This window comes from Mytilus trossulus, chromosome 2 (genome assembly GCF_036588685.1).
Source record: "Mytilus trossulus isolate FHL-02 chromosome 2, PNRI_Mtr1.1.1.hap1, whole genome shotgun sequence".
In the NCBI taxonomy this organism is placed as follows: domain Eukaryota; kingdom Metazoa; phylum Mollusca; class Bivalvia; order Mytilida; family Mytilidae; genus Mytilus; species Mytilus trossulus.
The window spans coordinates 30,331,830-30,347,550 of NC_086374.1; the positions used below are offsets into that span (position 1 = coordinate 30,331,830).

General features: G+C 30.7%; 1 protein-coding gene across 3 annotated transcripts in view; it reads right to left on the minus strand.

Annotated features, from left to right (window-relative positions):
- Nucleotides 1-9,767: 9,767 nt before the first annotated feature.
- LOC134705034 (uncharacterized) overlaps nt 9,768-15,721 on the minus strand; it is a 33,407-nt gene continuing 27,453 nt past the window's right edge. The window contains exons 1-5 of one of the 3 annotated variants that reach the window (XM_063563804.1): nt 14,063-14,151; nt 13,740-13,836; nt 11,803-11,872; nt 11,003-11,110; nt 9,768-10,076 (exon numbers count right to left, since the gene is read on the minus strand). In XM_063563804.1, the coding sequence (XP_063419874.1) occupies nt 9,854-10,076; nt 11,003-11,110; nt 11,803-11,872; nt 13,740-13,830 (492 nt within the window). In that variant the 5' untranslated portion in view covers nt 13,831-13,836; nt 14,063-14,151 and the 3' untranslated portion in view covers nt 9,768-9,853. Of the gene's footprint in view, nt 10,077-11,002; nt 11,111-11,802; nt 11,873-13,739; nt 13,837-14,062; nt 14,152-15,721 lie in introns of those variants that run through there. The other 2 variants (XM_063563805.1, XM_063563803.1) reach the window with 2 other exon arrangements.

The window sequence follows — 15,721 nt, forward strand, 5'->3', positions numbered from 1 at the left end:
AAAAAAAATCTGTCATATGAAACCCCGCCACATTCAGTCTGTATGTGCCTGTAATGTAAGAAGCCTTTAATTCAGTTGTTGTCTGTGCGTTACAGATTTTTCTTTCATTTTTTTGTACATAAATTTGGCTGTTAGTTTTCTCGTTTTATTTGCTCCTTCTATCTAAAAAAACCAACCCCAAAATACTAATTGGAAATGCAAAAACAGGAACATTAGTTAAATGTTTAATTTTGAAAACTGATACAAATGAACATTTACAACATTTTAAAACTGTGCCAGCACATTAGGCAACATAAAACGGAATGTTGGTGATAGTTTTGTATCAGTAACTAAATTATTAAAAGAACTGTACATGATAATGGCTTATTTTGTCGTAATAATACATTACACTTGTCTAGTAAAGAAAGCTTATGCACAGAAGTTGTAGGTGTACTATTACCGAAAGTATCCTGTATGATGATACTATTGAAACAATTTCTTCGGGTAACTGTCATTTTTCGAAATATAAAATTATAAATTTTTAGGAAAACTAAGGATTTTCTGATCCCAGGAATAGATGATTTTAGTCGTATTTGGCACAACTTTTTTGGAATTTTGGGTCCTCAATACTCTTCAACTTTGTACTTTGTGCTATTTAACTGTTTTGATATGAGCGTCACTGACGAGTCGTATGTAGACGAAACGTCTTGTGTATTAAATTATAATCCTGGTACCTTTTACTATTTACAAACTAGATAAAATGACGACCCCACACGTCAAGATAGATATTAGAAATAATGATAAAATCACCTGCAATTGCATTCGATTTATTTAACTTTGTGACAATATGATTTTTGTTTAACTGGTTGTATGTTGGTCCCCTTGTATATGTCTCCAATGTTACCTACTAAAGTTGTAACAAAGTTACATACCAATAGATTGTTGAACAATTTTTTCTTTCTTATCTAAAATTGTTGAAGTTTCATTTAAACATGTTTTAAAAAGTAAATTCAATCTAAATTATGTCAATTGTTTTACATTCTAATTTCGTGACCTTTTATAGTTGACTATGCGATATGGGCTTTGATCATTGTTGAATGTCGTACGGTGACCTTTAGTTGTTAATTTCTGTGTCATTTTGGTCTCTTGTGGAGAGTTGTCTCATTGGCATTCATACCACATCTTCCTTTTTATATGTGTTGATTGTGATCTCTGTTCTACCAATTATATTTTCATAACTGTTGTAGTTCTGTGCTTGCTATTTGACTTCATTGTATTGTTAAATGTTTACTGTCATTATTGTCGACCTATACATATATATATTGGTATGGCATTATATTTGCTTTTGCAATAAAATATTCACTTATTTATTCATTCATTCAATTAATTTATTCCGAAAATAAATAACTATTTTAATCAAATCAAAGTGATTGAAACAAACCACATTTCAATACCTCCCAATCAAATATGCATGAGTGCTGTGTGGAAGCCATAAAAAAATTATTCTTGCTTAATGTATACATATTCCCTTGCAAGTTTGCATGTTTATATTTATGTTGTATTGATATATCTTTTACAAAGTGTTTCTTTTTCAATCTGTAAGTTTATCAATATTTGTATATTGTCTATTCGTATTATGGCCGTTAATAATTGTCATTTTTAATTGCCTGCTTTGATTTTTACAAATTTCTTAATTTGTTTTATAGTTGTTTAAGAGTTTGCATTGTCACACTATTTCAAATAAACTTGTCGAGCAAAAAATGACAAAATTTGTTAAATTTATTTGCATTTTATAGTCTTTAATGTATCATCACCTACATATATTCTTTGATGCAATATCAGTTACCGGAACATACATCTAGGAAAGAATTGCGCGCTAATTGGTGCTCATCACGAAATAAAGTTTAATCTTTTGTTCCATGTTGAATACCTAAATTTACTTTTAAAACCAATATCAACAATCACACCTTGAAAAGCTGATACTTTCGTATGTTTTGTCTGCATATTGTTACGTCTATATTTTGTTTCGCAATTGCACAAATTTGTGACGTCAATTAATACTTCATTTCACTATTGCTATAAATCATAAATCAATCAGTAAGATATAAGGATGGATTTATTTGCATATGAATATAATTCTAAAAAATAATCAAAATTAATAGGTTCTGTTGAATAAAATCAAAACGAATATAATACCATCTCAATTTAGGCAAAATCATCATTATATTATTGTATGGTTTAATATTATTATACTAGTATATATTATAGTTTGGCCTCTTAAGTATTTATACCAATACACCAACTTGTTATGCTCCAGGTATACTATAGTATAATGAACGTGTTCATAAAACTAAAGACATCTTTTATGCATACTACTAGTATATGATTTACAAAAAAATACTGATTTATACTTTTTACAGATAAGATGACATTTGTATTTTTCTGCCAATGTAAAAATCAACCTAGTTGTCAGCACTTTTGTGCTGCATTGAATTATCATGATGTTAATTTTCAGTAAAAGTGTTCATAAAATGTGAAATATTAAAGAACTCTAAGATTTGTTTTATTCGAGTACTAGCGATGAAGAAAAACAACGCACATCTGGTGTACCAGAATATAGGCTAATATCTTTGATGGAAGTATTTACAGCCACTGGGTCGATGCCACTGCTGTTGGGCGTTTCATCCCCGAATGAGTCACGAGACGAATAGTCAGCACTGCTGTGTACATTTTCTGTTAATTAACTTTCATAAAATGCTGATTTTTTTATGAGTTGTTTTATCATATGATTTATGACTTTTCAACACCGGTAAACTACTGTTGCCTTTTTTTTACCAAACCATGGCAAATTAAACCAATTCTAAATAAATGCTATCCCTATTTGTACTTTATTTGAACAATAATTAATATTGACAACGAAAGACACGTGTATTGAACTCTAATATGTACATTTTCATATGCATTTGTTATTATAAAGTGTATTTCATAGCATATATGTGTATATACCTGCAAATCAAAATGGCGATAAACACTTTTCATAGAAATAAGATAACTGGTGAGCGACAAAATGTAAACGCAATACTACATTTAAATTATATATTGAATGTAAATTTCATTTTTGGGTTACCAAAATTTGCTAATAATAAAGCGGAACGAAAGATACCAGAGGAACAGTCAAACTCATAGATCGAGAACAAACTTACAATGCCATGCCTGAAACATAAAAAGACACAAAAAGACAAACAGACAAATAATGGTATATAAGACACAACATAGAAAACTAAAAACTAAGCAACACAAACTCCACCTTAAACTGGGGGTGATATCAGGTGCTCCGGATGAGTAAGAAGATCCTGCTTCACATGTGGTACCCGTCGTGTTGCTCAGGTAGCACTCCACAGTTAGGTGTGTAGTTTCGCATTTTGGCCCCTGTGGATTTTTCAGATAAGAGCTAGTGTGCAATTAAACTCATTTTTGGATAGCTGAGTATTATAGTAGCCTTCGTATTGGGTTTATATGAACATCAAGAGGTATATAATGTATGTAATATAGGCTGTTTTCTGTATGACTGTCCGTATTTTGTATTTCCATACCATACATTAGTCTGGCAATTATTATAATGTCCAACTTTTTGTCGCACGAACTTTGTGATTAGATTTTACGAAAAAATGAGGCGAAAGACACCCATTTTTATTTGATCATTATGAAGATTTATGAAAACAGTTTCTAAAAAGGTATCACTCAAAGGTATTGTAATTCTTGTTTGATCCAAATTTTGGGGGAGGTATGTGACATGTTTACCCCCCTTTTTGCAATATTTTACGGTAAATAAATGTGGAATGTTGCCATGGTTACACATAAAAGGGATTATTTTTCACCCTTTTAGCTTATGAAAATCAAATCTATGGAAGATACTGATTACATTCATATGCACATGTACAGCACAAACAGTTAGATTACTGTATAAGAAATCCAGGAATAGGAGATGATAAAACATTTTGTGGCTCATTTCTTATCTTTATTTTCTAACTGTGGAGTGCTACCTCATGTTATTTCAAACCCGATAAAAAGTTAAATTCGGTAAGTATTTACACTCTTCCGTTGCTGTTTTTGTTTTTGTGTTTTTTGTAGTTTTTAACTTACTATTTAGCTGTTAATGTAATATAAATTGGAAGAATACAATAATAATTGGACTGGCGACATTTGGGATTTGGGGATTTGCCTACGTATATGCATTTCTTCCGACGACGAAAATTCGTCTGTTTCTGATTGATCACACATGTATTAAAATTTTCTTTAACTATGTCAGAACAGTTATTCAAAATTAAGCTTGTCATAGACCATTTTCAAAATTAAATTGATTGGCGGTCATGCTACACGTACGTTCCCTTCAAAATATCTCGAAAGTACAACTAACTACTTATCCCAAATAATGCCCGACCCAATAACCTTATGTTACAATTAATTAATTACTCTTATTTATGTTCAGCTAAATACTGATACCCAAATCAATTTGTCAGAGATTCAAATTATGTCCCGTTGAACTTTCCTCCTCTCGTTTGAATTGTAAATGGATATCAATGGGATCGCTGTAATTATAAAATTACTTTTATGTCCTTTGCTTTGAAAATATATAAATATAAACATGTTTCTTATTTAGGAGAATAAAATTGTCATTGTAAAAAGATGTTGCTACTCAAAAGCAGTTGTTTTATATTTCCGTAGATTTGCTACGAGCATCCTTTAGGGTTACAACAAACAGCCAGACAATATGTCATATTGTTTAATCATAGCTGAAATCTTTATTGTTGCAAACGTTTTCCCTTGTTCCTTTCTCATACAGCTTCCATTGAAAATAAAGATCAGTTGATTAACGATTTTAAAATGTATGATTTCAAATAAACTTAAATCAAAGCCGCGTATGACATCCAAATAGATGATATCGTCTTCGTGGCAGTGCTATCTGATCTTAGATATGCACACATAGTGTCCGTAGGGTCCACTTATTGCGCAGATTATGTCAAGCTTGAAATAGTCCGAGTCTGGAAAAGCAGATAATATATTTCACAGATATTATTCAAAATGTGCTAACAATACCAAAAACCACAATACTTGTCCAAGCGCTTCCTAGATTACAAACTATCAAAATAACATCAAAGTCTTTCAACAAAGTGGTATATTATTGGTTCAAGTAAAAAAACAAATGCACGAACAGAAGTCTTCAATATATACTGTCGGACATATGTAAAGCATAAATTGTATTTTTTAACTACATCTTTCAAAATATATATTATGAAAATTAAAGAACTTCATCTGAAATTGTAAACACAAAGGTAAATAACAGATACAAAAACATTTTTTTCTTTTTGGAAGCTGTGTCATTTGACGCTATAACCATGGCAACTAATGTCACCATAATATTTGACATATAAGGGACATATCGATGACAAAAAAAATAGAGAGAACTGAGATGAACAACACATACTCAAGTAAGAAATGCCTGGGTAAAGGAATGGCAGAGTTTTATCAAGGAATGACAGAAGATTTGATATTAATTTACCAGAAACACCAAGTAAACATGTACAGTCGAACCTCGTTGTGTCGAAGTCGAAGGGACCAAACGAAAGTATAAGACTCATCTGAAGTTCGACTCATCCGAGGTCGAGTGTGACGTCATATGTTTGAAATGTATGAAATACCAATATGTGATTTCTGTGAACTAGATACATGTTTATTGATCATTGTGCTTTTTCGATTTGATAATATATGATTGTGTACTATGTTCCGACTATCTGGATTTTAAACATCTTTCCTTGGGATTCTTTGTATTGAACTATTGGTCATATATGTCTTTAAATAAAACGGTGTGTTACACACATCTTACTCACATGAAGCAAGAATCCTTTATTATACATTTCTACTCAAGAAAGGAAGATTTACTATTCGGAAGCTAGAATTATAACATTTGTCACACAGATTTGTGTTGAAGCGTCTTTTGTTGTCGGTTGTTCAGGATCTAGGTATGAAGCAGTTTCTGTGTTTTCAAGCAGTGTTTTTATTCCTTTTTTGCTCACTTGGATAGATGAAATGTCTTTTTTCCCTTTAGATTAATAACTAAAAATCGGGATATAGTATTTAAGAGTCGAGAAGGATACAAAATCGAAGCCAAGAACGATAAGTGTTCCAAAAAAATATTTGTATTAAACTAGTAGACGCAAGTTCTTTTAAAAACACAGGTAATTTATGCTAATTACAATCTGTACTCACGTGAATGTATTAAGAAGTAAAGTGAAAAAAATTGCTGCTTATATTTTTACTATTTAAATAAAGAACATCTTCTACGATGTTCTTATCCTAGGCAGATAACCTTAGGCGTATAAGGCATAACTTTTTGGAACTTTTGGCCACACTGCTTTTCAACTTTGTACTTGTTTTGGCTTTTGAACGTTTTTGATCTGAGCGATGCGTCTAGCGTATTATATTATAAACCTGGTACATTTTGGTAGCTATTATTGTGTGTTTATCTGTCCTATATGCTCTCCTATTTATTTGTATTGTAGTCATGTCATAAAATGTAGTCATTTTAATTATATTTAACATTGGCATAACATTTGGAGGTTTTGCTAGCCACAAAACCAGGTTCAACCCACCATTTTTATTAAGATGTCCTGTACAAAGTCAGGAAAATGTTCATTGTTGTATTATAGTTCGTTAATATGTGTGTTACTGTTAGTTTTGTGTTTCTATTGTGTCGTAGTTCTCCTCTTATATTTGCTGTGTTTCCCTGAGTTTTGGTTTGTAACCCGGATTTGTTGTTTTCTCAATCGATTTATGAATTTCGATAAGTGGTTTCACCCTGATTCTATCAAAATGTGTTTGATTTCATGCTTTTGCCAAAGACTGCATACTGGCCTATATAAAATTTGTTGTTCGTTGAATATTTTAATTCGTGGTTTACCAGTACCCAGAAAACCACGAAAATTTGTACCCCACGAATAGTTATGAATCCACAGTACACAATTGTATGCAATTACTGAACATTCTAAAAATCATAGATATTTTCAGAGCAGATCTGACATTTGACAACATATGAACGTATACTAGTAGTATATATAACACACAATTAGAGGAAGAAAAGTGACCATCAGTCAAAAAGACACTTACAAAGAATGACTTTACAAAGATTTTACAGAATTTTTTCCTGGCTATGTAAGAATTATAAATACATAATTAATTGGACGCTTCGACGGGCTTACTGTGATATAAACTCGTCTTAGGTTGGAAGTAAACTCCGTACTCCGGAGATATACGTTTGCATAAACTCTAGTCAAAATTCGATACCCATTGCAGAAGTGTGGTACGCTCTCTCTGTCTTTGCGAAAATCACATTTGTAATACAACACTTCAAGGGTTCGTTGGTAACGTTATACAAGAGAAAAATACAGCTTCATAATTGGCCATTTTTTGCAAGTTTCAGGGTGAAAACTTGATATCCACCATCCAAGTCAAACAAATTTTTTGGACAAGCCGATTTGACACAATGTTACGTTTGTTTTCATTCTGAATTTCAATTCTTGCTGTTTATAACTAGACATTTATAATATACCTATTACAGAATATATTTTGTTGGTGCATAAGAAGCCAAGTACAAAGCAGTTAATTCCCTTACATCGTCTTCCTTCTTAGTTCTGACATTTCAGGATCGTTGTGGCAGGAAAATCTCAAGTTCTTTTGTAGTATACTGAGATGTCGGATATACGATTAAAAAGTCCCAATACTTCTATCAATTCCACAGTAGGGAAAATGATAACGAACAATACACAAGTAACGCCTTAAACGATAAATAAACTATACAAAGTTCAACAAGAAACGTTGTTAAAGAAACTGTGAATGAAAATAAAAAGAAGTCAAATGAATCTTGCGCCAATTCAATAATTTGGTATTTGATAACTTATCTGTTGTCGTTGTTGTTATAGATGGGAACGCAATGTGGATGTACTAACATATTGTTCCTCTCCTGCTGCTGTTCACTTTATGAGAACAAAACTCTGTTGGCGTTTTACTTATGAGTAAACTACTCCTGTTGTTGTTATCCTTTTGAGAATTTGACTCCTATAATCGTTTTTCTAAGCCTACACAACTCCTGTCGTTAACTACGGATAATATTCAAGTGGTCTTGCTTGCTTGTGTAAAAAAAAACTTAATTTACTATGTTAATGTAAAAACACAGTAGTTTTATAAGCTTTCGGTTTTTTGGTGGGTTCTACTTTATAGTATTGCACACTCTACATTCATGTAACAATTAATAAGCAAATAAAACGGAAGATGATTATTGGTGATCAAAAGGCACATATCGAAGGAGTATAGAAAAAACCCACTAAAAATCTAAACAAAATAACCGATGAATACCACAAAACTTTCTCAAACACAGTATGTTTGAGCTTTTCGAAATAAAGGAAACAATTGCACTTGATATTTAGACCGTTAGTCACATTGAATGTTGATACATTAGTATCTTGTTAGTCTTTGAAGAAGAAATAGTTTGACTACGACAAATTCATTGTGTCTCATGTAACAAACAACCGGGAATCAAATCTTTGTCCTCCCACATTCGAGGCGATCACATAACCACGAAACCATCAAGAAGGTATGGAGATGTTGGAAGCAGATGGGATCTTTTGTGTGGTGTTAAAAGTAAAATAACCAAAAGTACCAAACTCCATCGAAAATTCGAAATTGGAAAGATCCTAATCAAATGACAAAATCAAAACATCAAACACACGAAACAAACGAAGAACACTTGGTACAGGTAATTTTGTCGATTCTGATTATTACTTCTTATTAATTGATATGAAAGTCCAGAAGTTTCTCTCCAGTAAATGATGTGTGAATAAATATTTGATTGCCTTGTAAATGTAAATTATCTTCAGGGAACAGTATCTTCATATTGTCATGAATTTAAGAAAGATGTCTGATAAAATTTGGGTTTTCTGGAAGGTAGATACTGCAAAAATTATCATACACTCATTTAGTGTTTTAAATTATTCTTCATTTTAAAAAAATATATCACACTAAAATACTCTTTGTAATTTTGAAAAATTTCATTGCCTAATTCTTTGACATTATCACACTTTTTTTTTATTATTAGTCTATAATTATTCTAAAGTTTTTGAATAAATTAAACATGAGAATCCAAATATTAGGATTGTTTGGATAAATTTCACATGGTCCTATTATAGAAAATGTGTAATTAAATTAACGGTACCAATTTTCTTGCACCAGATGCGCATTTCGACAATACATGTCTCTTCAGTGATGATCGTGGCCAAAATATTTAAAATCCAAAGCTTATATAAAAGATGAAGAGCTAAAATCCAAAAGGTTCAAAAAGTAAGTGTCCCATCAAAGATTATAACATTTGAATTTTTACCTTTCAATGAATATGCTATTTGTTACATTAATAGTTTTTCTTCGTTTCTACATGTATAAATAAAAATATCCCTTCGCTCACTGTTTTGAAACAGTGTTTATTGTACCAAAATATAAGTCTGTTATCTTTAATTAGTTTTAAATACAATCCTATGGCGGTCTCGACATTTACCGTTCCAAAGTTGTGTCCATATTGCAACAGGTGGAAACTGATATCTCGTCAAATTAAAACATTTAGTCAGCAAAAACACTGCTTCAATGTCATTTTGTGTACTAGAAACATGGTTACTAAACTTATTATGTATACCCCCTAACAACTGTTAGACTTGTCACTTTCGAGTAAAATTGAACAAAGCCTATAAAAGAAATAAATCATTTATTAAATGAATAAGTACACATGCAATGATTAGTGTCACAGCTTTGGTTTGATTTACTTCGAAACAATTTAGTTCTTGCAAGAGTTACTCCTATTGTCGCAAACAGGAAATCTTTCACAGCAGTCAGCATTTCTTGTGCAAGGATAACCATACCAGCAGTCGATGCAACGCTTTGCGCTAGGATCACAAATATTGTGTTTTCTACAACAATCGTTTGTTGTTGAACATGGACGTCTGAAACACCACATGTTTGGAAGTTTCATCCATGGCTTGTCCCTATTTTGACTATAACTGAAACAAAATCAAAACAAAATTTAAAAGTGACTGTCATCAAAATAATCGTGACCTGTAAGATACACATATGTCATGCATGGTATAAATTTAAGTGCATATGAAGATTATGAGTAATTCAAAACTTTTCGATATTGAAAAAAAATAATATCCGAATAAAATAAATGTCAATATTCTTTAATATTCTGAGTACTGGCATTTACATTTACTTCATTATGAATAACACGATCTAAAAGGGATAGAAATTTGATCTACGTCTAGGAGCCAGTAACGTTTAAAATTTACACAGTGTAAGAAATTATACACTAAATTCGATATCTCATATATAACACAAATCCTATTTTTAAGTAAAAAGATCGATGTATAAGAAAAATAATACTACAAATATTTCTACAGCTAAAAGAAAATGAAAAACTGAAACAAGAATTCACATGAAAGAGACAACAACATGCAAACTTATCAGAAATTACAGACGTATTATTTGGACAATTCTCCCTATAATTTTTTTTCTACAGTAACTTCAAAACTCTTCACATCAGCAAAATGTTTTCACTGAAAGATGCAACTTAATTGAATTGACATTTGTATATGTTGATTCGCAAAATATAATCAAGTTATTCTTAAACACATCTTTCTGTTTTGTTACGATGTATTAATATAGGTTCTTTTATATTCTATATTTTCATTTGTGGATTTTATTTCAAATATAAAGCTTCGAATGTGAAAAGTGGGAAAACAATATATGTTTGTAGATAAACATTCCGACTATTTTAGTCCATGCACATGCACATGCTTAGTAAACAAAATCACTTAAAAGATATTTGCGACTTTCATGTTTCCGAAAGTCATATTTAATAAAAGCAAAGATATCACCAAAGGGAGTACCGAAAGAAATGTGTAGATGCTATTTTTGTGTTTGTACATACTTGTTAGAATACTTGTAAATGTACCTATAATGTTTTCGATATGGCCGGTATCTTCTTCGTGATCCGTATCGGCTTCTTGGTCTGAAGCTGTACGATAACATGGCATATCTATATTAAAAAAAGAATGTATAGGTTACGTTTATACGAGGGGTTATAATAGATTACCGTTGAATACATCAATTCGTTTCTACGTATCATGATGTCTTCAATATTTTATAAATGATATCGGATATGTTCCTCACGTCGTAACTACAATCCCCTTCCCTTTCATGAATTTGACCTACCGAATTAGACTATTTACCGGATTTGTAATCACATAAGCAACACGACGGGTGCCGCATGAGGAGCAGGATCTGCTTACCCTTCCGGAGCACCTGAGATCACCCCTAGTTTTTGGTGCAGTTCGTGTTGTTTATTCTTTAGTTTTCTATGTTGTGTCATGTGTACTATTGTTTTTCTGTTTGTCTTTTTCATTTTTAGCCATGGCGTTGTCAGTTTGTTTTGGATTATGAGTTTGACTGTCCCTTTGGTATCTTTCGTCCCTCTTTTGTAAAGTTTTTAGATTTTATCTATATTTTTGGTGTTGTTTTTTTTTAAATTGGAAAACGAAAAAAACTAACTTTGAAGCAAGTTTTAAAGTAAGCACATTTGAATATTAAAAATGGTATTTAAAAATGTGTTCATATGTGAAATAATATATACATATGAAATATGAATAATGAATAATATCCAGTATCGGCTGCAGGAATTAAATTTTAATATAATCTATTAAATTTATGCTCATCCAATTAAAGGTATACCTTTTGTCTGTCGGTAGAGATTCTGTTTCCTGTTGGTCTGGCAAGTAATTATCGTAGTTACTCTGATATGCTGCAACAAAGCAAAAGTAAATACATTAGAAATTCAAATTTAAGTTCAAATAAAGTTATATTTGAAATGTTATACAGTATGCACACGGCCATTTAGACAATTTAGTTGTAGGACCAAGGATTTATAACGTACGACAAACCTATGTTTTTACAAATAAATGTTTTGATTTAATTCTTTATCAGTGTTTACCAACTTTGTACTTGTTTGGTTTTCTAACTGTTTGTGATCTGAGCGTCACTGATGCGTCTTATGTAGACAAAACGCGCGTCTATGTGTATCAAATTATAAGCATGGTACCTTTGATAACTGTTTACCGTAAAATGATTAGAAAGGCAGACTGTATTAATTTTATGATGATTATACGACTATAGTTTCAGATTGATAGCATTTTAGCGTGATACATTTTAGAAACCCGTATGCTTTGCTACATAGAGAGTGTAAAACACACATAGGTGGTATGATTAATCTTGACATGTCTAGAATGGAAAGATGATCGTGACTGAATGTCTAAGCATTCTTAGAATAATCTTGTCTATACAATTATACTTATGAAAAAACATATATCCGGCACTTCAATTAGTACATGACAAGTAGTCTCTGATGAAGAGTTTTCTCACTTGCAATTCTACCACATCTCCTTGCTTTTATATTTCATGTATAAGGTAGTACTTTAATCCGAGTCGTTATATTCCGGCCGCTCGCTATCACTAACTGAATGACAAGAAGAGGTGGATGGCGCTATAGATTTATATTTTTAAATTTATGTTGAATATGATTTTTATTCTTCAAAAAAAGCTACATAAGAGAATATTTTAAGTTATTCTTCAACCGAAGTATTTTTAATTGAGTAATAATAATAAAAAAAAATCTATTTAGCAGTAGATATTATTATTCTAAAATTATTTCATAAAGGAAGGATATTTTTCTTCATTTTCATTCTTAAATGATAAATAATTTTGCTGATCAAAAAGTAAAACTGCATATGTTTACAGTTGTCGTATTGGCAATCTAACGTTGTATTTGTATTGTTATATCCATTAAAGTTTAAGTTAAATGAAAAAAAATGGCAATTGTAAAGTTTGATATGCTAATGACAGCAATGGATATGGATAAAGACGTTGTTTATGTCGTCCGGTAGGGAATTGCAAATATGTTTTTCCTTACTTTGGTGCATTATAGCAAAGATACAATTTTATTATAGTACGTTCACAGTTTCAAGCAAAGACAAACTCATGAATAGGTAAACATGTTTTACTTAAGTGCCTGCATAAAATAGTTTGTTTCTCTCTCTTTTAACCTTTAAAATAAGTTATTTCGAAGATCACGATTAAAATGGGATAGATTGAGTACATAAAGACTACCCTTAAAATTCGGATACTATTCATACCATGATTGTAGTTAGTTATCAAAAGTACCAGGATTATAATTTAGTACGCCAGAGTTTGTTATAAATTTTATTTCATTAAATTCCACACGGTTTACCAAGAAAGAAACTAAAAGAAAAGGTAGATTTTCAATATGGATTAGATCGGCCATATGTTAGTATCCGTATTAGAATTTACCACATATTTATATAAAATCATTAAAAGTAAAGTTTTACATGGAAGTCTGGTTTTTGAAGGAAAATAAAAGAATTTTATAAGAAAAAAAATGCTTGAAATATTGAGTCTGTTTTGAATATTTATTTCTGGTATTCATTTGATAATCGTCCAACAGGGGAAACATGAAAATCTTCAAAATGAGAAACTAAGAAAAATATTATGATTTTTTGTTGCTTTAATACAGTCACTTGTAGCAAAAACTGTGAAAAATATTCCCTACAAAATGTGTAATAATAATGAATGCAACTACGATGTAATAAACATACCTGTAATGAAATCATTGACTAAAAGAATAATAATCCCTATTACTCCAAAAATATAAGTTGGCGAATAGTTTCTCATGAACGGCAACTTCATCGTGATCTACAATAGAAATGAAATTATTTTTCGATCAGAATGCTATAAATCTATATTGATTTTATTTTTAAACTTAATATTTCCCTCGGTGCCACCTATTACATTAATAATGAAATACAGACTTCGGCAGATAGTATTATATTCACGAAATCAGTAGAAGATTTAAACGTATTTGGTTTTCTCAATCAATATGAATAATACAAATGTTGAATCATTATACTGAAATTTATACTCAGTATTTTGAATATTTCATAATGCTAGTTGATATTCTTTTCCACCTCCACTGTTTCTTAATAGATGTTTTACGATGTAGCGTGTTCGATACATTCTCTCAAAAGTGCCATAAATTATGTTTATATCCAATACCACTTTAATCTATTAAATGAAAACCACAATTTACTTTTTAGTTTGTTTCCATGGCAAAAGGTAAAGTTTTGAGAATTGTCAAAAAATACCGATTCCTAATGGGAGGGGATGATCATAAACTGGTCATCAATTGGAACATAAAAAAGATATCTTTTGATTCGAATCAAAACTTCAGTGTATAAACTGGTAATTGGACGTTTAACTTTCGGATTCTAGATGTTAACATACATCTTTTGTTTTTTTCAATCTGTAAATATAAGAATTAACTTATTCGAAATATAAGAATTTACTTATTCGAAATATAAGAATTTACTTATTCGAAATATAAGAATTTACTTATTCGAAATGAAAGCAAGATACCGTCACTTTCTATCATTTCTTATACAGTTTATTAAAACCGTAGCTTCCGATTCTATATTTTATCAATATGTACGTAAATATATAATCAAAACATTCAATCTTAATACGAAAACGTGGTATGATGGCCAATTAGACATCTATCAATCTAAGTCACACAATGTATAAAAGTTAAAAATTACAAAAAAGTTCCATAGACTTCAACACGCCTCCATTCACTCTAACTTTAGTGAGAAGTGTAACATTACCCCTTAAAAGGGCAAACAAAGATAACCAATGAAAGGGCTTAAATCGACCAAAAAGACGTGTGTACAAAACCTGTACATTGTAAACATACATTGACGATTAAGTTTGATGTATGACACAATATGAATACAAGATTAAAACGTAGGTGCGTATGTAACAGAGACGTCACAGGTAGTAAAACAGTTGTAAGGACTGTTAAAAGATACAACTGTAACATTAGACAAAATGGTGTTAAATAAAACAACGTACATGTATAGGTCAATTTAAATATAATAATTTTGTTGTTAAGAATACGGATGTAAACATTTTAAACAAGATAAATACATTTGTTGTTAATAGTACGTGTTCAGAAGTCAAAATTTATCGTCAAACTAAATACTTATTAAAGGTTAAAATGTAGTTCATAATAAAACTCGTGGGACGAGTCGAAAATGAATTATAGAAATGCTATACAAATAGTGTCAACAGGTCAAATTAGCACGAAAGAACGATTTGAGAGTTCTCATAGTAACTAGAAGCTAGTTAAAAGCCAAAAACAATTTAAAACAATTAAAAATTATGCATCAGAGACTAAAATCAATTAAAATACATCTCAAGGATTTGGTATTTTAACGCCATGGACAGTCATGGACAAACTCGCACCATTTCAAAATAAAAGTATCGACAAGCAGTAGGAACTTTAGGATTCAACCTTATGATAAGTATATATCATGTTATATATATATAGATAAGGCAATCTGTGAATACAAAAACGTGGATGTATATTTTAACATCACAAAAAAATCGAAAAGATACAAATTTAGTTATGTTTTAATATGTTGATGACAAAATTGTTGTTAGTGCCAATGTTAACGATATTTATAGATCTTATATCAGCATTACTAACATCATCTTGACTAATAGTTTGTTTAAAGGTTCGGTG